The sequence below is a fragment of the Ochotona princeps genome, chromosome 29 (genome assembly GCF_030435755.1).
Source record: "Ochotona princeps isolate mOchPri1 chromosome 29, mOchPri1.hap1, whole genome shotgun sequence".
NCBI lineage: Eukaryota > Metazoa > Chordata > Mammalia > Lagomorpha > Ochotonidae > Ochotona > Ochotona princeps.
The window spans coordinates 8627350-8652790 of NC_080860.1; the positions used below are offsets into that span (position 1 = coordinate 8627350).

Here is a 25441-nt window from a genome sequence, read left to right on the forward strand (position 1 = left end):
AGAGCTGAGGTTGCTTGAATAACCTACAATTCAGCGTTCTTCCGCAGCTGCCATGTGCTGGGAAATGCACACGAGGGCTCCCAGCCCAGACAGAGGACTGCCATCTGCCATGGGCATGGGCCACGCATGAGCTCATTGGCACCTTGCGATGCTTGGAGGGGGCGGCTGTTGCCATGCTACAGATGCAAGCGCACACACAGGCTGTGTGTCCACCTTTCTGAAGGGAGACACGGCCCTTTGGGTCACCGGACAAGGAGGTGGGTTGACCTGATGGTGCAGCAACTGCCCATCCAGGATGTTCATAGTAGTGCTAATTCCAGATCCCAGTCACAAAGTCCCCCCAGTTCCCACTACCCATGCTCCAGCAGCTACAAACCAGCACTAAGGCATGGGGAGACTCGAGAGTGGGCTGGCATGCAGCAACATAAAGGGACTCGATGAGGCAGGTGCCTGGACCCTGGGATCCTGCATCCCTATGAGACAGCCTGGGCCTGAGTCTTGCCTCTGCTTCCGAGTCCGGCTTCTTGCCAGTGGGCGCTCCGGGAGGCAGCACTGGTGACTCCAGTGGACAGGGTTCCTTTCATCCACATAGGAGACCTAGAAGGAGTTCCTGGATCCCAGCTCCAGTCTGGCCCAGCTGCAGGCAGGTGGGGAGGGAACCAGCAAATGGAAGATTTCCCACTGTCACTCTGCCTAATACACTGAATTTCTGAGAAATGTTTTTGAAAGAAAATGGACACATGAAAATGAATTCAAGCAGTCAGAGATGATGCTGTTGACATATAAAATTCAAAAACAAGGACAAGTCAGGCACAGGGTATGAAGCCAGGGGAGTGGCCGCTCTCAAGAGAGGGCTAGGCCTGGCTCATCTGTGGCTGATCCTCCATCCCCAAGCACATCTCATATGGATGCCAGTTCGTATCCCGGCTGCTCCACTTTCCATCCAGCTCCCTGCTCATGGCCTGAGAAAGCAGCAGAGGACAGCCGAAGACCTTGAGATCCTGTATCCATGTGGGAGACCCTGATGGAGTTTGGGGCTCATGGCTTGAGCCTGACCCTCCAGCATCATGAGTCACAGGCATTCTGGTAGGTGGATGAAAGAGAGAGAGCATATCCCTCTGTTTCTGCTGTTCAAACACATTTAAAAAAAGATGTATTTATTTTTATTGGAAAGTCAGATATACAGAGAGGACAGACAGAGAGGAAGATCTTCTGTCTGATTATTCACGCACCAAGGCTTTGGGCCGTCCTCAACTGCTTTCCCAGGGCACAAGCAGGGAGCTGGATGGGAAGCAGGGATAAGAACCGGCGCCCATATAGGATCCTGGCACGTGTAAGGTGAAGATTTCAGCGGCTAGGCTACCGCACCGAGCCCCCAACACATTTTTAAGAGGGTATTAGGGCTTGGCAGTGTGGCCTAGTGACTAAGGTCCTCGCCTTGATCCCATATGGCCGCTGGTTCTAATCCCGGCAGCTCCACTTCCGCTCTGTCTCTCCTCCTCTCAGTATATCTGACTTTGTAATAAAAATAAAATTAATCTTTAAAAAAAAAAAAAGAGAGGGTATTCATACTGGACAATGGGACGCTGGACTATGTTTGTTATATGCTGGCAATGAGGGAATCCCAAATGAACTTGAGCTGTGGTTATGCAACGGGGTGGAGGAATCCACCATGGGGGAAGGGTTTGGGGAGGGGTGGGGAAAATCCCAGTACCTATGAAACGGTCACGTAATACAATGTAATTAATGTATAAATTAATTCAAAAATGCAATAAAAATATTAAAAAAAAAGAGAGAGAGGGTATTCATAATTTGAAGGGACTTGAGGGAAGTCTCCTGGGATTAAGTATGTTCTGTTTCTGATCCAGGTATAGGCCACACAGTTGTGTTCCCAGAAATCCCTGTATTGGGGTGCTGTCACCATAAAAAGTTTGCTCAAGACTTTAAGGAATCCTATGTGCTGGAAACTTATTCCAAGAGGATGGATCCAACAGATACCAAAGAGATGACCACATAAATATATTCACCTTTGATTTTTTTAAGATTTATTTATTTTTATTGGAAAGGCAGATCAGATATACAGAGAGGAGGAAACAAAGATCTTCCATCAGCTGGTTCACTCCCTAAATGGCCACAGTTGCCAGAGCTGAGCCAATCCTAAGCCAACAGCCAGAAGCTTCTTCCAAGTCTCCCATGTGGGTGCAGGGCCCCAAGGCTTTGGGCCGTCCTTGACTGCTTTCCCAGGCCACAAGCAAGGAGCTGGATGGGAAGTGGAACAGCCGGGACATGAACCAACACCCATATGGGATCCTGGTGCATGCAAGGCAAGCATTTAGCCATCGAGCCCTCGTGCTGGGCCCCCACCTTTGATTTCTTTCAGCAAGCTGAGCATCTCTTATCTAAAATGCTCTATAGCAGACATGTTTCAAACTCTGGATTTTTTTTTTTTTTTTTTTTTTTTTAGTGTTTGGATGCCTGTAAATACGAGACACTCAATGATGAGACCTGGGCCTAAATATAAAATTCTGCAAAAAATATTATGGCATAGCAAATTAAGCTAGCACCTGCCATACCTGCATGCTAATGAGTGCCACTTAGATATCTGAAGCTCCACTTCTGATCCAGCTCCCTACTAATGCACTGGGAAGACACTGGAGACTGGCCCAAGCAATTGGATAAAGTTTCAGCTTCCTAGATTTGACCTGGCCCAGTCCCAGCCACCGCAGATATTTAGAAAGTAAGTTAGCAGACTAGAGATCTGTCTAGGGTCCAGGATTGTGGTGAAGCAAGCTAAGTCTCTGGCTGAGGTGCCAGCATCCCATGTGGGTGCAGGCTTGAGTACTGGCTACTGCATTTGCCATCCAGCTCCCTGCTAATGTGCCTGGCAAAGCAACAGTGATGGCCTGCATGCTTGGGTCCTTGTACCTGTGTGGGACCCTAAAAGAAGCTCCTGGTTCCTGGCTTTGGATCAGCTCAGCTCCAGCCATTCCTGCCATTTGGGGAGTGAACTAGCAAGTCAAAGATGTCTCTCTCTCTCTCTCTCTCTCTCTGCAACTTTACCTTTCAAATGAGTAATAGTAAAATTTCCCCTCTCTCTGGCTTAGCCTTGGCCATTGTTGCCACCTGGACAATGAATCAACGGATGGAAGATCCTCCCTGTCTCTCTGTGACTTGGACCCTCAAACACCTAATTGAATCTATTTTAAAAAAAGAAAATCCTAATATCATATTCCCTAAATAATAGCAATTGCCTTTTAACTCAATACTCGGGAAAATGTTTTATTTTTTTTTTCTTTATAAATATTTGCAGAGTGAGTGTGAGAGAATCTTTCACCTACTCGTTCATTCCCCAAAGCTTGCACAAGCCTCACTGGGCAGGGCTGAGGCCAGGAAGCCCCTCCAGGTCTCCCACATGGTACAGGAGCTCAAGCACCCGGACCACCCTCTGCTGCCTTGCCAGGCACGTTTGCAGAGAGCTGGATTGGAAGTGAGGCAGCTGGGACTCGGATGCTGCTCCAAGAGGTGATGCCAGCATCGCAATTGGCGTCACCTGCTGTGCCACAACGTGGCCCCCTTTGTTTGCTTTGGTTCACCCACGTTTGCTAATTTTTCTTTAAAATACAATGTACATTGCCATTAGTCACATCACAATGTTTTCCAGCACACAACCTGGTTACACATGGAGCAGTTGAGGGAATCTCACAAATACTCCTCATTGATCACTCATTCCTTGACTGGGGCTGAGTTCCAGGCAAACCTGCCTCGACTCAGCCCTTCCTATGTCCTGCAGGGCACTCACTGCCCCCATTTCACTGAAGAGCAAAGCAAGGCTCAGGAGGGATAGGAATGTGGTCATGAACCCTGAAAACGGCACACCCACAACATGTAGTCAAGTCTGTTTAGCAGCAAATGGGTGGTCGGAGTAGGTCAGGGCGGGGGGCGGGTCCTGGCACTCCCTGATACCTCCCTGAGCTCACAGGAAGTCTGCTATGTTAGCCCACAGATGAGATGAGAAGCAACCATTAGAGACAATAGCCAATCACAATGCATGAAGATGTATGAGAATATACGTGCTCAGGGCCAGTGTGCAAGCCATGCGGTGCGTCCGTGTCCATGAGACAGACACCCAAGCAGGGAATTCCACACAGACACTAAGTCAGCCAGCAGCTGCCAGGGGCTTGGGGCAGAAAGAGAATGAGGAGAACAGGGAAGCCTTGCCACTGGTTTCTCTGAGGGGGACAAAAACAGTCCGAACTTGACTATGCTGATGGTTACACGCCCTGCAATTCCACAGCTGGCAATGTAGCTCACGATCAATGGTGATGCCACACTGTGTGCGGATGGCATCTCAAAACCATTTTTAAAACCTGCTGGGTCTGGCACTGTAGTCTAGTGGCTAGTCTTTGTCTTGCATGTGCCAGGATCCCATATAGGCATTGGTTCTAGTTCTGGATGCTCCACTTCCCTTCCAGCTCCCTGCTTGTGGCCTGGGAAAGCAGTAGAAGATGACCCAAAGCCTTGGGACCCTGCATTTGCAAGGAAGACCCGGAAGAAACTTCTGGTTTCTGGCTTCACATTAGCTCAGCTCCGGCTGTTGCAGTCACTTGGGAAATGAGCCAGCAGATAGAAGATCTTTCTCTGTTTCTCCTTCTCTGTAAATCTGATCTGCCTTTCCAATAAAATAAATTTTTAAAAGACTTATTTATTTGTATTGGAAAGTCAGATATACATAGAGAGGGAGAGACAGAGAGGAAGATCTTCTGTCCAATGATTCACTCCTCAAGTGACCGCAATGGCTGGGACTGCGCCAATCCGAAGCCAGGAGCCAGAAACCTCTTCCGGGTCTCCCATGCAGGCACAGGGTCCCAAGGCTTTGGGCCGTCCTTGACTGCTTTCCCAGGCCGCAAGCAGGGAGCTGGATGGGAAGTGGAGCTGCCGGGATTAAAACCAGCGGCTATATGGGATCCTGGCACGTTCAGGGCAAGGACTTCAGCCACTAGGCCACACTGCCGGGCCCTAAAATAATTTTTAAAGATTTATTTTTATTACAAAGTTAGATATACAGAGAGAGGAGGAGAGAGGGAGGAAGATCATCTGTCCGATGTTTCACTCCCCAAGTGATCTGCAACAGGCTGGTGCTGCGCCGATCCGAAGCCGGGAACCAGAAACCTGTTCCAGGTCTCCCACGCGGGTGCAGGGTCCCAATGTATTGGGCTGTCCTCGACTGCTTTCCCAGGCCACAAGCAGGGAGCTGGATGGGAAGTGGAGCTGCCGGGATTAAAACCGGCAGCCATATGGGATCCCGGCACGTTCAAGGCGAGGACTTTAGCTGCTAGGCCACCCCGCTGGACCCCTAAAATAATTTTTTTAAAAAAACAAAAACCTGCTAAGTAGTCCCAAGGTTGGGACACCCCATCCTACACTGGAGCACCTGGGTTTGAATACTGGCTCTGCTTGCTATTCCAGCTTCCTACCTACAAGCTCAACCTGGAGGCAGCAGGTGTGGCTGGGCCTCTGCCACCTAGGTGGGAGAGCAGGGCTGAGTTGCTGGTTCCGGGTGTCAGCCTGGCCCAGCACTGGAGGCTGCAGGTGCCTTCAGCCGTGAATCATCAGATGGGAGCTCTGTCTCTCCAAGACACAAAAAGTTAGAAACCGAGTTGTAGGCACATTCATGGCTACAACATTCACTAGGTTACACGTACATCTGCCGAATTCTGGCCAAGGTCCCAGAACTAGAAGCACAAATCACTGTAGATCAGGCTCATCACATGAAATGTTTCCAGCTGATTACATCCCAAGTGAACATACACACTCAAGTGCACACACACACACCCCATCCAGTCTGACTCAATAAAAACAGAGGATTAGCCAAACAACCCCTGGGCTTAGGTCCTTAGAAGCCAAAGTCCCAGAGACAAGGGCTACAGGTTAGGTGACACGCTTGGGCCACAGTAACATGGAGGAAAGAAGTTTCTGAGGCCTCAGGAAGTGGCTTTCCAAACAGCCCTGGTGCTGGGCCAGGCAGGGGGAGGGCACTGGCTTAACTCAGCCTTCCTCTTCACCTCCCCTGTGCCCACAGGGAACATGTCGCACCATAGCAGGAGCCCTATCGTGTCCCCAACCTCACCTGGGGGGCTCTAAAGACAGAAGCACCTCCAGTTTCCTCACTGCTCACCTCTGAGACTTCTTCTGTGGACCCATGAGGTCACAGTCACCATGGGGACAGTGGACAGAGAGAAGCTCCGGTTTGGCAGCTCATACCTCCTTATTTCTGGCTTTAGATTTCAACCGGAGCGAAACACACACCTTCGACGTGGCTGCTGGAAGTTTAATGAGACTGACCTTCTGGGGAGAGGAGGGACGGGTGAGAGGGGGGACATGTCGTTCCACATTTAAAATGGTCACAAAAGAGGACACATCTGTGCTCAGAAGTCACCCCTCTCACTCGGCACCTCAACCTTGAGCAGGTACCGAGGTCAACCCTGCCCTGCGAGGACTTTGTGCGACAGAGTGTAGGTCTCAAGGACAGTTTCTCTAAGTTGGCTTCTATCTTGACAGGAAAACAGATAATTGGGTTACATAAAAATGTTAGTAAAAATTAACTCGCCTGCTGCCTTTCTATGGTGGCTACTAGAAAATGCAGACCCACACTGCAGGTGCAGCTGCTAAGAAATGCAGACTTAGTTCTGTTTTGCATGTTTGTCCTGTTTGAGGCAAAATGACCTTCAGGAATGAATTCCAAAGAATTTATACAAAGGTACAAAGGGAAATACCCACTTGGCAGACAGGAGGAGGCTTGTATCCCAACTCCGGAGACTCCCGGGTCCTCACCAAGGACTATCCTCACCAAGGACTACATCCCAACTGCCAAAGAGACCACGGGCAACTGGAGTGCCTTCGGAGGCCGAGAACTCTGAGGTCATCCACTCCTGTTTGGATCTACCGCATGGGATGCAAGAAGCCCAGATCCTTCCTCACAGGATCCAAGGTCATCAGAACAACAGCCAGGAACCCCGAGCGGTCCACAGAAACCGAACAGTAAACTTCCTTTGGGACCCGGGAGGGGAGCTTTCTCTGGTCCTTACTTAGTTCCAACTTTGGACCCTCACCCTCTCTTGCAATGACCATCAAGGTCACTCCAAAGCACCCCCAAACACACACACACACAAATTAGAATAGATAGCCAGAGAACAACAAGGTAAGCTTAGAACCAGACAGGAAATGGTCAGCATGGACTCACACATACCTTACTAGGTGGGACACAAAGATTAATTACTCCTCGCTAAGGTATTGCAGATTTCTCTGCACACCCCTCCTAAAACTGTTCTGCACGTCAATTGTTGACATATGCCTTGTTAGAGTTATAACCCAGTTTAGACTATCCTAAAATCTGCCAAGTTCAGCAAAATTATGCGTCAACACTATAAACTGCTAAATACTAAAATGAAAATAGACTTGCATTTGTTTTAATGTATTGGTCACTCAATACCATGTAAATTAATTCCATAATGTTGTAAATTGTTGTTGATGTTATGTTGTGGCTTTTCGTTGGATGGGATGATATTCTGCCAGCTCTGCTTTCAGACCAGAGATGTTCTCCCCAATAAATCGTTGAATTTACCTGGACAATAAGATGCTGGACTTTATGCTTGGCATACTCTTACAATGAAAGGATCTTGACTGAATTTGAAATGTGATACAGCAACAGGTGGAGGAATCCACCATGGGGGGAGGGCATGGGAAGGGGTTGGGGGATCCCCAGAGCCTATGAAACTGTGTCACATAATGCAATGTAATTAATAAAAAAAATACATATTTTTAAAAAAGAAACACCTGCTTAAAACAACTGTTAGAAAATTTCACTGGAAATGGGCCAAATTAATTCTGTTACACACTGAAATCATTGTGCTACAAGGCTTTATAAAAAAATATCATAGGGGGCCTGGCGCGGTAACCTAGGGGCTAAAATCCTCACCTTGAACACACTAGAATCCCAGTGGGTGCCGTTTCATGTTCTGGTGGTCCCGCTTCCCATCCAGCTCCCTGCCTGTGGCCTGGGAAGGCAGTGAAGTACAACCCAAAGCCTTGGGACCCTGCACCCACATGGTAGACCTGAAAGAAGCTCCTGGCTTCACTTTAACAGCTCCAGCTGTTGCGGCCACTGCAGGAGTGACTCATTGGACAGACGATCTTATCTTTCCTCCTCTTTGTATATATGCCTTTTCAATAAAAATGAATAAATAGATATATGTGTGTGTATGCAACATGGGTTTGGGGGAGCAGGTGTTGGTTCATGATTAAAGATGCTGGGTAAGGGGTGGGCATGTGGTGCCAGTTTGCCACTTAGAACATCTGGACCCCATCCTGGCTGCTCTGTTTCAGATCCAGCTTCCTGCACATGCTTCCTGGGAGGCAGCAGGGGATGGCTCAAGAACTTGTGTCCCAGATACCCACGTCGTGGCTGCCTCCCAGCAGCTGAGCCCCTGCTCATAACAGGGAGAACTAGACCAAGTTCCTGGTTCCACTCTGCTGCAGCACTGGCTCTTGCAGCCATTTGGGGATTGAACTTGCAGATGGAAAACTTCTGTCTGTCACCTGCCTTTCAAATTGATCAGGGAGTAAGTATTTTAAAAAGGTTTTGAAGTGGGTGACTATAAGGAAAGTTACCGTAAGCATTGGTGAGGTTATGGCCAAGCTGGAAGGCACATGGGGCTGGTAGCTACCATGGAACATGATGGCAAAGAGATTACACACAGGAAGCTCGTGCGGCCCGTCCAGCTACTTCCATCAGAAGCACAGACCCAAGATAAACAAAAACACATGAGCAGGAGCCAGGGCAGCTCCAGTGGCAGGGGCTCAAAGTTGGGAATATCCCTCAGCAGATGGCTGGAAAAGGCAAACGTGCTCCAGCCACACCCAGGGTCATCACTCAGCCAGCCATAAGAGGGGATACGGCTGCACGCCATGGTGAGGCAGCCAGACACCTGAGGCCACCCGTTCTGTGACCAACTCACATGATGTTATGTGCTAGATGCCAGTAGACACAAGGGACAGAAAGTGCTGGGTGGTTGCTAGGGGATGCGGGTGCTGGGAGAACAGGAAGTGACAGCTCATGGATGCTCTTGTGGGGGCGATGACACGTTCTAGAATTAGCGCTGATCTCTGGGTAACTCTGAGCATCCTGCAGGCCGTGGAGCTTCAAGGCAGGTGAATTCACATCTGTTTAACCTTGGAGGTGATGGAGCCACTGAAACTAAGGCTCACCCGTGTCCCTTCCCCAAGCACACACTGCCAAGGCAGGGGTGGAGAGCTTGCATGCCTTCAGTCCAGAGAAGGGGTGCATGCAGCTATGAACTGGTGTGCCCCACACGCCTCAGGGGGTCCCCGCTCCCACCCTGCAGCTGAAGGCCACAATGTGCAGCCAGCTTCTCCCACTGAGACACAATCTCAAGATTTCCAAAGTCCTATTTCTCCCTTTGACTTTGCTTCAAAGGTTCACACAGAAAGAGGGAGACAGAAACTTCCAGCACTGTATTTACTCCTCAAATGTCCCCCAAACCTAGAGCTGGCCAGCCTGAAATCAGGAGCTGGGAACTCTATCTAGGTACACCACGTGGGTGGCAGACTCAAGGACTGGGGTTGTTACCCGCTGACCCCCAGGGTACATGCATCAACAGTAAGTTGGGTCGGAAGTAGAAGAAACAAGATGCCAAACAGGCACTTCCGCTATGGGGGGTGAGGTGTTCCCCCCAGTGGTGTCTTAACTACTGTGCCAAACAGGCGCTCTTGATGGCTTTTTAAAATATAGTCACAGCTCAGTATCCATCCTCAGGGGATTGGGCTGAGGACACACACTATGGATAGCAAAATCCAGGGACACAAGTCCCTCCCAAGCCACAAGATGAGGTCTGCACGGAAGCTACACACATCCTCACCTTCCATCACCCCCAGTTCACTCCTAATCTCCTTATGACGCCCAAGTTATAGAAACATGGTTGTGCTTAGTGGATCGTGGCCAGGAAAGCATCTGGACACGTTCACTACAGATTCCTTTATGTTTTTCAAAACTGTTCAGCCCACATTGGGTCCCTCGGCATGGAGACAGAGAAGCTGAATGCACCAGCAACACAAGGTGAAGGTGCCACAGGTCAGCGCCCCGTGCACTGCCTGGCCAGCCCTGACCTCCCTCAGCAGGCTGTGGGGATGAACCGGCTGCCCTGCTATCCTGAGATGGAGGAAAGCCTCACAGGCCAGGAGGGGCAGAGGTCACTCTGCTCAAGAGAGGGGAGGCTGGCCTGGGTCCTGGGCCCACCAGTGCAGTGGGTGCCACATCCAAGAGTCCCCGGGGGTGGGAGGTCTGGTGGGGCCTGGGTCACATGGTCCAGGTCCTTGGCCTGGCCTGTGAGAACTGGTCCTCCTCGGTGGAAAAGACTGAGTAGTGCACGGCTGGCCCAGATCCACATGGAGGATATGGCAACGCACTGAGGCCTGCAGAGGACATCTGGTACCACAGCAGAGGAAGGAGAGCAGAACAAATCGGACAATTACCTCACCCAAACGAGAACAGCAAATACCTGGGTGAATGGAGACTCTAAGGTCAACTATGTGAGCCAATGAACATTGAAAGGGTTCCCTCTTCCTTGGATTGGTGAGATGGACATTTCAGGACTATCGAAATCACACGGCAGAACCTTCCGGGCATGCACCACATCGGGACCCGAGGTCGATGTCGGGTGGCCATTCCCCATCCCCAGATACTGTGGTTGTTGGGAGGCTGGGTATGACTTCTCCCCTTATCTTCCTCCTCCCCACACCCAGAAAAAGGATGAAGAAATAGAAAATTTGGAAACAAAGATCACACCCACTCTTCTCTAATCCTGGATCCTTTCCACCCTGATCAGCCATGTAAACATCATCTACAAAGAGAGAGAGAGAGAGAGAGAGAGAGAGAGAGAGAGAGGAGAGAGAAAGAGGAGAGAGGAGGGAGGGAGAGAGGAGGGAGGGAGAGAGGGACGGAGGGAGAGAGGGATGGAGGGAGGGAGAGAGGGACGGAGGGAGGGAGAGAGGGACGGAGGGAGGGAGAGAGGGACGGAGGGAGGGAGAGAGGGACGGAGGGAGGGAGAGAGGGACGGAGGGAGGGAGAGACGGAGGGAGGGAGGGAGAGACGGAGGGAGGGAGGGAGGGACGAAGGGAGGGAGAGAGGGACGGAGGGAGGGAGGGAGGGACGGAGGGAGGGAGGGACAGGAGAGAGAGAGAGAGGGAGAGAGAGAGAGGGAGAGAGAGAGGGAGAGAGAGAGAGAGAGAGAAAGAAAGAGAAGCGAAGGCAGGAGGAAACAGAGAGCCCCTCACCCCCACCCTGAGCTCTGGGCTGCCCCACCCAACTGGGAAGTCACAACCTGATCCTCTGGGAGCCCATGCTGAGTGTCAGAGTGTGGAGAGCCCCACCCACAGGCAGATGCCCACCTTCCTGCACACAAACAGTCTCCCTGAGCGCTGGGGCCTGCCAGGTCCCTTCCAGATGTGGAAGAAGCAGACAGGGGAGGCACAGCATGGGGAGGAGTGTCCCCTTGTTGGGTTTCAGGCGCACAAATGCTGTGTGGCCACTGGGCAAAGAGCATGAGGACTGGTGCTTCCAATTCACGGGGACAAGAGGGAGCAAAGTCACCCAGTGGGGTCCCAGGGAAGGCAGAGCTGGGCAGAGGTGCTCATCGCCCCCCCAGCCAGGGTACTTGGGCCTCATTCAGGCTTCCCAGAGATGCCCGCTGGGAACAACAACCAAGCATCTGGCCACAGAGCACTTAGGTGCAGAAGATGCAACGGGGAGCCTACTGAAGGCGACTGGCACAGCACCAGGTGCGTGGGGGGAGTGGGGGTGGGGGTGCCCAGCCCAGGTTGCGGCAGCAGGGTTAGCAGGGAGCCTGTTGGCTACTCTCCAAGGTTCTCCAAGCTGCCCCACCATCTGCTGTCCCCACCAGCTGTGGCAGCCCAGACACTGACCCCGGGACAACCAAAAGGCACCATCAGGAAGGTGTCAGTGGCCTCCAAAGGACCCTTAAACTCTCCACAGACCAGCCAGGAGCCAAATAAAACAAGGGCGGAAGTTCCAGGACACAGAAGCAGACCAGACCAGAGGGACAGGTGGTGTAACAGCATCACTGCCCAGTGATGCCGCTCTGTGGGGGACAAATAACCCTGGGGCCATTCGTGGTCTCTGTGAGGATGCCCAATTCAAGTCTTGGCTCTGTTTCAGAGCCCACCTCGGGCTGGGGGGGGATGGTGGTGGGCAGTAGGTGATGGTTCAAGTCATTGGGTCCCTACCACCCACAAGGAAAACCCAAATGGCATTCCTGGTTTCAGCCCCGGCTGACTGAACCACGGGTGGAGGATCTGTCTCCGTTGCTTCCTTATAATTAAAAACAATTTTTTGAAGAGAGATTGAGGTGGTCTGAATCCCCAGCTCCACACACCCTTACAAGACCAAAGCCACCACCAGATTCCAAGTCGGTTTTTTCCTTGGAAACAGAGGCAGCCCCGCCCCTCCTCCTGAGGGTGTGTACACAGTGAAACACAAATTCTCTCTCTCATATGCACACGTGTGCAAACACAGGCAGTGCCCAGAACTGACAGACATAATAGGTATACCCACAGAATCCAACACTACTGAGCAGTGAGAAAGCTCATAGCTCCCACAGACTGTGACACAAAGGAAGATGGAAAATACCATGTTAAGGCTGGAATTCACACAAGGCCACCTGGTCTACCTTCTGTTTATGAGAAGCAGGCAAACACAGACAGGAGGTGGACCGGGGGTGGCCTGGGGCTGGGGAAGAAGGGCGTGAACAGCGGCTACTAAAGAGGGCTCTTCTTAGGGTGATGAAGATGGTCTATAGGCACCGGCATTGTGACACGGTGGGTAAAAGCTGTTGCCTGCTGTGCTAGCATCCCATGTGGGCCCCAGGTTCACATCCCAGTGCTCCACTTCTGATCCAACTCCCTGCTAATGCACCTTGGAAAGCAGCCAAAGATAGTCTAAATGTTTGGGCCTCTATACCCACATGGAAAAAGCTCCTGGCTTTGGAATGGCCCAGCTTCAGGGTGTAGGCTGCTTGGGGAGTAAACCAGCACACTTAAGACCTTGGCCTATCTAACTTCCTTTCAAATAAGTGAATAGATCTTTAAAAAAAATACAATGTTCTGGAAATAGATGTGGTGATGCTTATATGACATTACAAGTATGTTTAATGCCACTCAATGGTACAGGTAAAAAAATATATATATCTATTTGGAAGAGACACATCCACTGGTTTTCTCCCCAGACGCCCACACCTGTCAGGTTGGCTTGGGCCAAAGCCAGCAGCTGGGACCTCCATCCCAACAGTGTGAGCTTCTGCTTCTCCCAGGCTGCACACTGGCAGGAAGCTGGAAACAGGAATGGAGCAACGAGGAGAACTGGGCACTCCAACATGAGATGTGGGCATCCCAAACCTTGACAGCAGTGCCCAATGCCTGTCCCTGAATGAGACTTGAAAACGGTAAACTTGATTCGACCAGAATTAAAAATCATATACACACATAGCCCTGTGTCTGAGGGAAGCTGCGTAAGATGCTGGGCTTGCCTGTGAAGTCCCTAAGCAACCCCAGGATGCCTTCTGGGCTGTGCAGCCGGCTCCAGGCTCTGGAGGGAGGCAGTAATTTGCTGTGTGCCACCTGGGGCCACAGCCAAAGCAATGACTCATCTCAGGCTTCAGAGAGGACACAGCGAGGGCCAGGGCTTCTGGGCCTCCTGGGGCCACCCTGCCTCGGCCTGTGCTCCTGCGCCTGGCAGGTGCAGGATGCTTCATGATTCTGGCTGGTGGCTTCTTCCGCTCATCTGGACCACCACGTGTCAAACATGCACATGCCAGAGACTGCATCTGGCTGCAGGACTTTAAAACAAGCCGAAGACATTTGGCTGTACCTGGCCTTGAGCATAAAAATTTATATATAAAATATATATGTGTGTGTGTTATAAATATATATTTATATATATGTTATATATATATCTAAAAACCCCAGGTTGGGCACAGGTAAGTATTCACTTTTGTCTGTTTTAAGATATTTTTGAAAGTTAAGAGTTAGGGAAAGACACACACACGTAAAATCTTCCATCCACTGATTCACTCTACGAATGGCCAGGAGTCAGGAACTTTTTCTGGGTCTCCCATATGGGCAGTAGGTGCCCAAATACTGCGGCCATCTTCCACTGTTTCCCAAGCGCATTAGCACAGGGAACTCGGACTGCAAGTGAAGCAGCCAAGATGTTACCTGGTGCCCAAAACGGATGCTGGTGTCCCAGGTGGCGGCTTGACCCACTGTACCACAGCACTAGGCTTGAGAGAGATTCTCAACTTCCCCCTGCTCCGCAACACACAGCGGCAGCCGCAAGCCCTTTTCACAGAAAATCCACCCCACTTGGTCAGGCTGATTACTAAGGAACGTAACAGCACCAAGGCAGTACATAACTTCATCTCAGGTACCAGGAGCCTGCTGAAGATCCACACGGGTTTTCTTCACACAGAGAACCAAGCTTGTGGTGCTGGGGACGGGAGAGAAAGCTGGGATGCAGCGAATATGAAGTTACTGCAAAAACATCTGCAGGATGTGGACCGAAAGATCAATTTATTTTGGCAGCACAAGCATCGTGAAAGGAATGCATAGTTTTCTCATAATGTGATTTTTTTCCAATCGACTTCTCAAAGCTTGTATTTAAAAAAAAATTTTTTTTTGGCACCAAAATCAACTTGTCTTTCAGTTCCATTTTGCCCAGAAGCTTTAAAAGGTTCCCTGGTAAAGTCTTCTCGTGAGCCATGAGACAAGTGGGTGAACAGGCAGAGTGGGCGAGCAGGAGGCTGAACTCGCAGCCTGGGCTCCTGTTCATTTGTGCGCCCCTTCCCACCCGGATGCTCTGCTCTGTGTCACCCGCCTTTTCGCTGGGATGCCACCCACCGCAGGCGAGCGAGCGAGCGCTGACTCAGAGGTGGGAGCCCAGCCGAGCCGCTGGGCAGGCAGGATCTAATTTAGCCTGTCCCGCTCAGGGGTGTAGTTCTCACAGCCGCTCCACAGAGAAGGATGCTGAGTCTCGGCGAAGTCACACTGTTACAGGTGGCAGAAGCGAGACAAGACCTGGAAGTGCAATGCCAGACACTGCTCTCCTAAGCGTCACGAGTGTCAGCACCCAGAGAGGACGTGCTCCATTATCCATGCAAGTGAAAGGCACAGGAGGTGCTGGACTCCCAGTGAAGGCCCCTGTGAGGACACCCACATCCCACAGTGGAGCATGAGTTCCATCTCGAGCTCCTGTCTCCAGCTTCCTGCTAATGCAGGTGACGGTTTAAGTGACTGGGTCTCCGACTGAGTTCGCTGGGTTTGGCTGTGGCCCAGCCTCAGTAGTTGTGGGCATATTGGGGAGTGAACCAGCAGATGGGAGTTCTGTCTGATGCTCTCCACCTCCCAACCCCCAAAGATGTCTATCTCTGTGGCCATGAAGAGAGTCAAGATGCAGGAGTGGAAAAAGCAACAATGAAATTAGTGGTGGGCCCAGCGCAACAGCATAGTGGTTAAAGTCCTTGCCTTGAACACGCTGGGATCCCATATGGGTGCCAGTTCTAATCCCGGTGGCCCTGCTTCCAATCGAGCTCCCTGCCTGTGGCCTGGGAATACAGTTGAGGACGGCCCAAGACTTCGGGACCCTACACCGAGTGGGAGACCCGGAGGAGGCTCTTGGCTTTGGATTGGCTTAGCTCCAGCCGTTGCGGCCACTTGGGGAGTGAACCTTCGGACGGAAGATCTTCCTGTCTCTCCTCTCTGTATATCCGCCTTTCCAATAATTAATAAATAAATAAATCTTAAAAAAATAAATTAGTGGCAATCAGGAGAAGAGGAGCTTTTCACAACTACTAATAAACTGGCTCCCATGTCCTTCTGGAACTCTCTTCAGGGGCAGTTTCATTCTGAGGCCACACCAGGCAGAGATGGCTTATCTAAAAGGCCAGGCTTATCGGAGTGGTACATTCAGATGAGGAACTCCAGTTCCTGCTATATGTGGCGCTCTGGTTCTCCCTTGCCTCGCATACACTGCGATCCCATGTGAGTGCTGGTTCATATCCCAGCTGCTCCACTCTCCTTTCAGCTCCCTGGCTGTGGCCTGAGAAAGTAGCAGAGGATGGTCCAAAGACTTGGGACCCTGCACCCGTGTGGGAGACCCGGAAGAGGCTCCTGGCTTCGGACGGCTCAGTTTGGACATTGTGGTCACTTGGGGAGTGAAGCAGCAGATGGAAGATCTTTCTCTCTATAGCTGCCTTTCCAATGAAAATAAATATTTTTTTTAAACATCAGTGAGGGGCCAGCATTGCAGTGTAGCAAGTAAAGCTGCCGCCTGTGAAGCCAGCATCCCATTTGGACAGTGGGTCAAGTTATGGTTTCTTCATTTTCAATCCAGCTTCCTACTAATGGCCTTGGAAAGCAGCAGATGGCCCAAGAGCTTCGGTCCTGCCGCCCACATGGAGACCCAGAAGCAGCTCCTGGCTTTGGACTGGCTCAACCCTGATCATTGCAATCATCTGAAGTACCAACAGTGGACAGAAAATCTCTGTTTCTCCCTTTCTTTGTGTAACTCTTTCAAGTCAATAATTTTCAAGACATATCAGCTGGATAGTCAATTTTTCAATAGCAACAAGAGATAAGTGACAAAATACATAAATCCCACAACCTCGGATTTTATACCCAGCTAAATCATCATTCAAAGATTCTGGCAAAATATAGATGTTTTCATCAAGCTGACAACTCAAGTCTTGCAGGAAACTCTACATAAAGGAGTATTAAACAGAAGAAAGCCAAACCCAAAAGGGGAAATTGCTGTAAGAGTGAACAATGTCTTCACACAATAATGAAAATAGAGGTTCCAAAGCAAAGGAAAATGACAGATACCAAGGTCAATATCAGCACCCAATTGAGAAGATTATTAACTCCGAGCATGCCAATAATGGTCTACTTGGGGCCAGTGCTGTTGCCACTTACAGCACAGGCATTAAGTACAGGCGTCAGTTCAAGTCCCGGCTGTTCCACTAGCCATCCAACTCCTTTGTAACTGCCTGGGAAGGCAGTGGAACATGGCCCGAGTGCTTGGGTCCCTGCTACCCACATGGGAGCCCCTGGATATTCTGTTTATTTCCACCTTTCAAAATAAAAAAAATTTGAGAAATCTTTAAAACCTGTAGATCCATCAAAAATGCCATGAATTTGCATACATGGTTATAAAATGTCCTTAACAAGGAGGCATGTGGCCAGCCTTTGGGAGGTTCCCGATCAAAACCATTAATTTCTGCATTAAGAGCTTTACTCACTTTCATTCAGTCCTCCCCACAACTGCATAGCCTGTTCTACCATGGAGCCCATTTCACAGATGGGAAAGCCAAGGCTCAGCGGAGCCGAGTCTTTTGCTTCAACACCAAGAGGCATAGCCACAATTCAAACACCAATGCCAGACCATCTGCCACTGGGGAGGTCCCAGGGTTCCAAGTGAGGGCATAGCAAGGGATAACTGAGACACAGCAGGTGGGTGAGGCCTGGGATGAGCTCAGTGGTCTTTGGTGACAGGGGCCCCAGCACCAGGGCTCAGGGGGCGCTTAGGAGACCCTTGCCACACAGGGCAGGTTGTTCAGTGAGAGCCACCGTCAGGAGCAGCTGCCTCCTCCCGCCAGCCACTGCCTGTGACTTCCTCCCAAACCTCTGTGCCAACATGGCTTTCCCGGTCTCCTCATCTCCCGGGGAGCTGTGCCCAGACCAGACTATGCCTGCCTGCAAAGGTCACACCACAGGGACAACAAAGAGCCCTTCTGTCTTGGTGCTTAAGGTGACCTTCCGCTTTTCCGAATTAATAATTCAGGTGGAGCGGGCTGGCTGGCAGACGGGCTGGCTGGCCAGGCCAGGCTGTCCGGGCACGTCCCTGCGGCCCCATCAGCATAAGCAGGGGCCAGTTCCAATTCCTTCCCAGGAGTGTGATGGGGAGAGGTGGTGGAGAGGGGAACAGTGGGTGCTCCTGAGTTCTAGCACCTGCTTCTCAGCTGGAGGCAGCAGGCGGCAGAGGGAGACACACCTCATCGGCAGCATGTGGCACATCCTGTGGGCAGTGCTGGACTGCACAGCATGGCCGGGAGGGTGCTGATTAAACTCCCTGCTGCTTTCTGGGACCATTAACTCATAAAACACCCTGCCAATGTGGGGGCGGATGAAGTGCAGGAGATGAAGGTGTGCGACATCTTATTACAATGGAGCCACAGGGAGAGGAGGAGGAGGCTTGGAGCACACTGCTACACCTTATCATCTGCAGACCCTTTTGGAACAGATGGGGGAGCACCACCCTGTAAGAGCTGGGAAATGAGGCGGCAGTGGTCTCTTTCTCACAGTTGTGGTCCCTCCTCCCCTGAGCATGCTCTTCCCAGGGCAGGTTCTAGAACTTTCCACACCACCTTGTCTCTGCAAACTGATCCTATTCTACCCTCACCAATTTATACATGTGCTATACAAATGACATCCTGGGCTGCTACAACCTCACCCAGCTAATGGGCTCGTGGACCCTCGGGACCTCCATCTACACCATGTGTGGAGGGTTCTGTGGTCTCTGCACACAACAGCCGCCGCAGCCCACCATCCCCGAAAGTCTGGTCTTTGAATTCTGGATCCAGACTAGCATCTGAGTGAGCCTGGTGACAAGGACAGTCCTGCCTGCTCACCCACACGGGAGACCTGGAAGGAGTCTCCTAGGGTTTCTGCGTGGGCGTTTGGGGAGGGAAGCAGTGGATGGCAGCGCTCTGGGCATTGACAGGGGTGAGAGCAGGGACGAGAGCAGGAAGGCCACAGCCACCACAGGGCATCAGGAAGGGAGCAGGTCTGGTCAGCTGGCTGCCCCTCACTTTGGGACTGGCCTGATAACAGGTGCTGTGAGGCTCTGGCCCAGCTGGCCTGCCCTGGTCCCCATAAGCACTTCTTCCTGGGGTACCTCTGGCTGCCCTGGTCCCTTCCAGCCTGATCTTTCATCCACCTGGCCTTCCAACCCCTGGCCATCATGAGCCTGTGGCCTTGTCTAACTCATTGTGTCTGCTGGCCCTCAGTCTACCCATCTATAAAATGGGAAAACAGCCAGGTTCTGGGCAGGATTCCAGGGGTTCCTGCAGGGGGAGCAGGCAGAAGCCTGGCTCCTCAAAAACCAGAAGTTCTCACCACCTGAACTTTTCATCTGCAAATTTCTTTTTCCTTCTGGAAGTTTCTTGCCTCTACCCAGAAAGTGCCTGTTAGAACTGTGATGCCTGTTAGAACAACAACAACAAAAAGCAGCTCTCTTCACCTTTTCCTCCCCAAAGCCTCCTCCTCTTACTTCCCTTCGAATGGCAGAAGTAGGCACAGATGGCGTGGGATGGGGGACAGCCAGCGTGCCTGGCTCCAAGTGGCTGAGGGCAACAGCCAGAGCCTCGCTTCCCAGCAGGGCCCCTTCACACCTCAGCTCTGTTACTGCGTGGGAAAGCTTAGACACACAAGCCCACGCCTGCCACCGACCCAGCGGGATGCCCACACTCGGGGACAGAACGGGAATTTTAACAAACAGGCGTGCTGAGTTTTCCGCGTCTAGCTTGTTGAGGCTTCGAATCAATCAGCGAGACTACAGCAGGCGAGCGGGAGGAGTGTGTGGGCGTGCAGACCTGAGGCTGCCCCTGTGGGGGAGACTTGGTGCTCAGCCCTATTTCTGGTGAGGCTGGCTCACGGAGGGCTGGTTGGGCAGGGGGAGAGTGTGCCCAGGGCATTGAGATGGAGGCAGAGGCTCAGGAGGGCCACACAGCCACCACAGTGGACAAGGAAGGCTCCCAGATGCACACTCTGGGCCATGCTTTGTGGGTTTTCAGGCCCCTGAGGATGGGAGTGGGAATAGGGATGAGGCTGGGGGTGAATGGTTGGCACAGTGTGCCAAGACTCTGCCTGGAAAACCCACATCCAAACAGCTGTGTTTGAGTCCCAGTTTGCTTCCTGCTGCTGCTGCATGCCCTGGGAGGCAGGGGACAGCACACGACAGCTTGGGTTCTTGCTTGGCCCTGTGGGAGAGCAAGACCCCTGGCTTGGGCCTGGCTCAGCTCTGGCTGTTATGGGTAGGTGGAGGAGCGGGTCAAAAGATGGAAAACTTCTTTCCCAGTCTCTGCCTTTCAAATAAAAAAGCAAACACACACACAAGTCCCATGGGCTCTTCCCTCCTCGGTTGGACGTGGGCCTGTGGAGCCCATGCGGGTACCAGGAAGTGCATGAGTGGTGAATGAGGCAGGCTTTCAGCTCTCAGCAGGTTGAGGGTGGGGCATGTGATGAGGCTGACAGCTCTGTTGTGGCCATGACACCTGTGGTCACACTGTAAGGGTGGGCGGCCAGTTGCCTGGGCCTTTACAAAGCTTTAGCTTTGTAAAGATCTGGGTTGGGGAGGAAATGTGTACAATGTTAATCTGAGAGAGGGCTTGTGCCAACATTGACTGTGCCCACTTAAAGGACAGCAGTGCCCCAGGCAGAGGGACCAGCACAGGCTTAAGGGAGAGGAACATGACAGCCAGGCTGTCCCTAGCCCTTCTGGGTCCCCAGACACTGCAGCAGCAGCTAATGACGGTGCAAGTGCTGGGAAGGGGGAACAGGAAGTGAGCAGGCATCTGAGGCCACCCACTCCTCCCCTTCCTTGCAGCTGTGGGACCACACATCCTCTGCTGCACCTGCCCCAGCCTCAGCTTCCGCATCTGCCGGGCAGCTGTGTGGCCTCCTGCCCTGCAGAATGACAGAGCTGGCCTGCAGGATGCTTGGTGCAGCGCCTGGGGCATTAGTCCTGCCCCAGGACAGCGACCCCTGCTCGCCCATGCTCAGCAAGGGAGCAGCCTGGTTCCTCGGGGAGAGGGGCATGTCATCAGGACCTGTCCCCTAGCCACCCTACCCTTGGGCTCTTCCTGTTCCTCAGGGATGCTTCTGATATTCCCAGAAATGGACACCCTCAGGCCAAACGGAGTCTAACTGCACCCCCAGAACCACACCAGGGTCCAGCTGGGGACCCCCAGATCCTACTCCAGGCTATACAGCCAGACACAACCGTGGGCGAGACTTAATCCTGAGCCGCAGTTCCAAGCACCCGGGGACCCAGGGTCTGAGAGGGCACAATGCTTCCTCGTATCTAAAGGTTTCAGGTCAGTCCTTCCTTACCATCACCAGGTCCACTGCAGGACAGAGCAAACAGGTACAGGACCCGGCAGTGACTTCCCTGGGGCCAAGGACCTGGTGACACCCAAGGCTGGGATCCTGCCCCTACAGGGCCTTTGCTCACTCTTCCCTCTGCCTCATCACCCGTTCAGGGCCACTGCTGTCTTTATTTGGGCTTTTGTTCCATTACTGCCTCCTCCAAGAAGCTCTCCAGGTCCACGCTGAAGAAATTCACTCCAGGCCCCATCCCTCCATGCTCACACCATCCTGACACGTCTTGTTCTCATGCCGAACCCTCACAGGCAGACAGGTTTGCGAGAGGTCTCCCTACAGCAGCATTGTCAGCCTCTCTGGGTTACCCCTGAGTCACCAGCCCCCAGTCGGCCAATATTCACGCTATAGGAGAAGCATCCATTTGGGGTGAAATCAAGCTCTAGGCAAAGCTGCATCGCACATCCAAGGAAGCTACAGAGCGGGATCCCAACCTTTGCCATTCTTGCGGGAGGCTGCACCCAAAGACCACACGGCTCCTGGCATGCTGTGTGCTCCGGTCGCCTGATAGAACCACCAGCAGGTGAATTTCCCCCAGACTGCCCTGGAGGTAGGACAAGCCCACCCCTTCAGTGGGAACCCCAGCTTGTACAGAGAGCTGACCCCTACAGCGCTGGGGAAATCATTCCAACAGGGGACACCCTAGCTAGGGCGCTTCCTTCCTCCTGGCTTGTGGAGGGGAGGGGCGCTTAGCTCTGATCCCTACAGAACTTTCTGCCTAAGTCACCTACTCTAGTAGCTCAGGATGAAAACGCGAAAAAGCCAACATGGAAAAGCTCCTACACTTTTACCCCCCACGTCCACCGAGTCCTCCAACAAGTTCTCACCCTCTGCTGGAGTGTGCTGGGGCACAGTGCACACTGTTCTTATGCCCCGTTCTCATTTAACAACCAGCGTACCATAGCACAGGCGCACAACACACCTTTCCCCTCCAGCTGGTGCAGTTCTATATTTGTACACAGGAAAGTATAGACCAGAACCGGCTGGGTAGCACAGCCTTGTGCGCACCGGCAAGCACGCGCGCGCGCGCGCACACACACGCCACTAGGCTTTTTGTAATTTCCCACCAAGGCTCCTGGAAAGAGATGTTTAGAGTGAGGTCAGCAGGAGGTCACTTTCTAGGGGTGTCGCTTGCCTGCTCTCAGCCCCTGCCAGGAGCCGGTGCCTCCCCGGAAGCCATCTGCATTCCTCCTCCTCCTCCTGCTGCCCAAGCACCAACACAACTCCCATTCCTCACACAAGAAACAAAGAGGTGCAGGGACCAGCCCAAGGTCATGAGGCTAAGGAAGCGGAGTCAACCGGGTTGACCTGGGGTCTGGCCAGGCCTGTCTGCACACACACCTCACCTCCAGTCCACGTACCACCACCACCAACTTCAGCCATGCCCTCCTTCCCCTACCCCACCCCGCCCCAGCTCAGAGTCCAGAGTCAAGTGCCCAGCCCGGCTAAATTCGGGCGTCCGGCCACTGTTGCAGTCACTTCCCTGCGGGCAGCGCAGCCTCCCGGCGCGCCCCGCCCCAACCGGGATGCGGGGCACGCAGCCTCTGCGGTCCTGGGAGTCCCGGGGGTGGGGGGGTGAGCTCCGAGGAGGACGCCGGGCTCCAGGCAAAGTGCGCTGCGGGCGGGCTCTGCCTCGCTTGGCCTCCTGGCTATCCGAGGGGAAGGACCCAGCTGAGCCCAATTCGCCGGCGGGAGGGTGAAGGCAGGCGCGGAGACGCTAACTCTGCCGCCTAAGGTCACATACAGGCAAGGGGCACCAGAGCCGGGCTCTCCCCCAGATCCGCCCTGTTTCAAAACTTTCAGTCTCTGCGTGCCGCGAGCTCAAACTACTCGCAGGTGCAGGACGCGCTCCAGTGGCCGGACCTCGGCGCTCGCTCTCCGGGCGGGTACGCCGCTCCGCTCGGGACGCCTGGGCCCTTGCTTGGCTCCACCTTTCAAACCCCGGCCGGGGCTGCCTAGGTTGGGCGGCTGCGGCGACGCTGGGCATCGCCGCAGCCCACAAAGTGCCCGGCGGGGACCCATTTGAAGGAGGGAGAGACTGAGGCGCAGAGAGGGCCAGCCACCCGCCCAAGGTCACAGCACGGCGGCACGAAGCCCGACGACCTAGTGGGGGTCCCCACAGGTTCCCCGCGAGGTACTCACAGCCTGTCTTGCCTTCCAGCTCCCGCACCTCCTCGGACGCGGAGTGGGCAGCCCCCATGGTGCCCGTGGAGGGGACCCTCGGGACGCACGTCCCTCGCAGGCCTCTGGCTGCCTCGGCTGCGTGGCGGACGCTTCGCTCTCGGGTCCTCGGTGGGTCGGCACGCAGGGAACGGCTCGGAGCCGCGGGTTCCGCGTGGGGCCCGAGCTCAGCCTCATATAGCGGCGGCGGGAGCACGCTGCGGTCCTAGCGCACGCCGGTTTCGCGCAATGCGGGGCGTGGGCAGCGCCCCGCCCCGGGTGCCAGAATCCTCGGGGAGGGAGCCCTGCGACCCGCATCCCGAGGTGGTGCTTGGGCCTGTGGTTAGGGGCGTCGCGCCTCGTCCCTCCTAGCTCTAGACAGAAACTGGTACGTGGGTTGGAGGGCTCACACTCTCACGTCCCACCATCGCTCGCACAGTAGAGGAGCTAAGCAGGGAAACCTCTGGGACAGCAAGGGTGATTGCGCATTAATTAGTTCCATGATGAGCACCGGCGATAATCATCAGCTTCAATGAACATCAGGTGCTTCGCTCGGCCGATTCCAGGAAAGACCCCGCCTCCTCCCCAGCACCTTTTACAGGTGTGCACACCCAGGTGAAGGCTTTGTCCTCCCATTGCAGGGCGCTCCGCCCACCCTGAAAGAATTTGATTCCCCAGGAAACTGCCAGAAAGCAAGCCTTGGGGGCGGTGCCCAGACCCTTCCCGGGCTGCTTTGCATATGTCCAGAGCTGAGTGACCCAGGCCGGGCCTGCCACCTGCCTCACCACTTGCCACCTCCTTAACACGGACGCACATTAATGAGCCGCTCAGCAAAGGGCCTGGCACGGACCCAGCACAGGGTGACACGGGATTAACGTCAGAGCTGAGGCTCAGAGAGGCTACGGAGTCAGGTGGATGTTCAAAGACAAACCCAACTAGGCCAGGCCATGACTCTCCCCTGGGCTTGACTGTTGCATGCTTTGTCTGTCCTGGGTGCCAGGTTCGGTGCTGAGTGTTGGAGTTGGGGCGTAAGTTTCACAGAACTCACCTGCAGGGCGGGGGGCGGGGTTTGGTGGAGGGGCAGCCTCCCTTCCACAGTTTCCCAGGACACTGGAAAGGCGCTGCTGGGGAAGGTTGGCTATCCATTCCTGCAGACAGCAAGACCAAGCACGGCCATTTCTGGGTACCCTTCGAAGCCACCAGGGGGCCCTTCAACCCTGCCAGAGCAGCATAACAATTCCTACCTGGTGGAAAATGCAGCTTCCCATGCTGCCCTGCTGGTATCCACTGCCGGAATGTTGGCCGTGGGGCATCGGCTGGCCTGGGCATCTGCTGGATGGCTGGCCCAAAGATCATGCTTCGTGTTGGAGGACTCTAGGAAGCCAGCTGGACCTCTGGGGCCAGAGGAGGAGTCTGCAGGCTTGCTGGAAGGTCCGGCCCTTGAGCCAGCCTGCGACACCTGCTGGGAACAAGTTTGTTACAACTTTAAATACCAGCTAGTTCCTGGCTTCTATTTGGGGGAGGGGGATGCAGGTGGGGAAAAGACAAGCAGAGAGACAGAAAGAGAGAGATGTGCCACCTACAGGCTTACTTCACTGCAGCATTCAGGGCTAAGCCCGGTGGGAGTGAGTGACCTGGAGCTCCATCCCACTCTTCTGTATAGTGGCACCATGACCCACTGCCCCTTAGGGCGTGCATTAGCAGGAAACTGGAATTGGGAGCAGAACCCGGCTTTGCATCCAGGGGCTCCAAGGCCTGTGAGTCTCGGCTATAGGGCCAAATGGTGGCCCCAGGTTCCTGGAGCCTGAGACGGTGCAGATGTGTGTGAGGGGGTAACGGGGCAGTGGCAGGGGCATGCAGCTTCTCCCTGCCCCTCCTGTGTGTGAGGGCCTGTCTCTAGGATACGAGGAACTGGATTTTTACTCCAGCACCTATCTCTGGGAACCCGTGGCCATCTGTGGGCGCCTAGACAGGTCCTCTT

At 53.4% G+C, this 25441-nt stretch overlaps 1 protein-coding gene across 5 annotated transcripts in view; it reads right to left on the reverse strand.

Moving 5' to 3' along the window:
- TESC (tescalcin) overlaps nucleotides 1-24859 on the reverse strand; it is a 46161-nt gene extending 21302 nt beyond the window's left edge. Inside the window, exon 1 of one of the 5 annotated variants that reach the window (XR_009244380.1) lies at nucleotides 24705-24859. Coding sequence is in view for 4 of the 5 variants with exons in the window: in XM_058656707.1 (XP_058512690.1) it covers nucleotides 24705-24816 (112 nt within the window). In the remaining variant the exon portion in view is untranslated. Of the gene's footprint in view, nucleotides 1-6175; nucleotides 6349-23442; nucleotides 23662-24704 lie in introns of those variants that run through there. The other 4 variants (XM_058656707.1, XM_058656709.1, XM_004597776.2 and 1 more) reach the window with 4 other exon arrangements.
- Nucleotides 24860-25441: the final 582 nt, after the last annotated feature.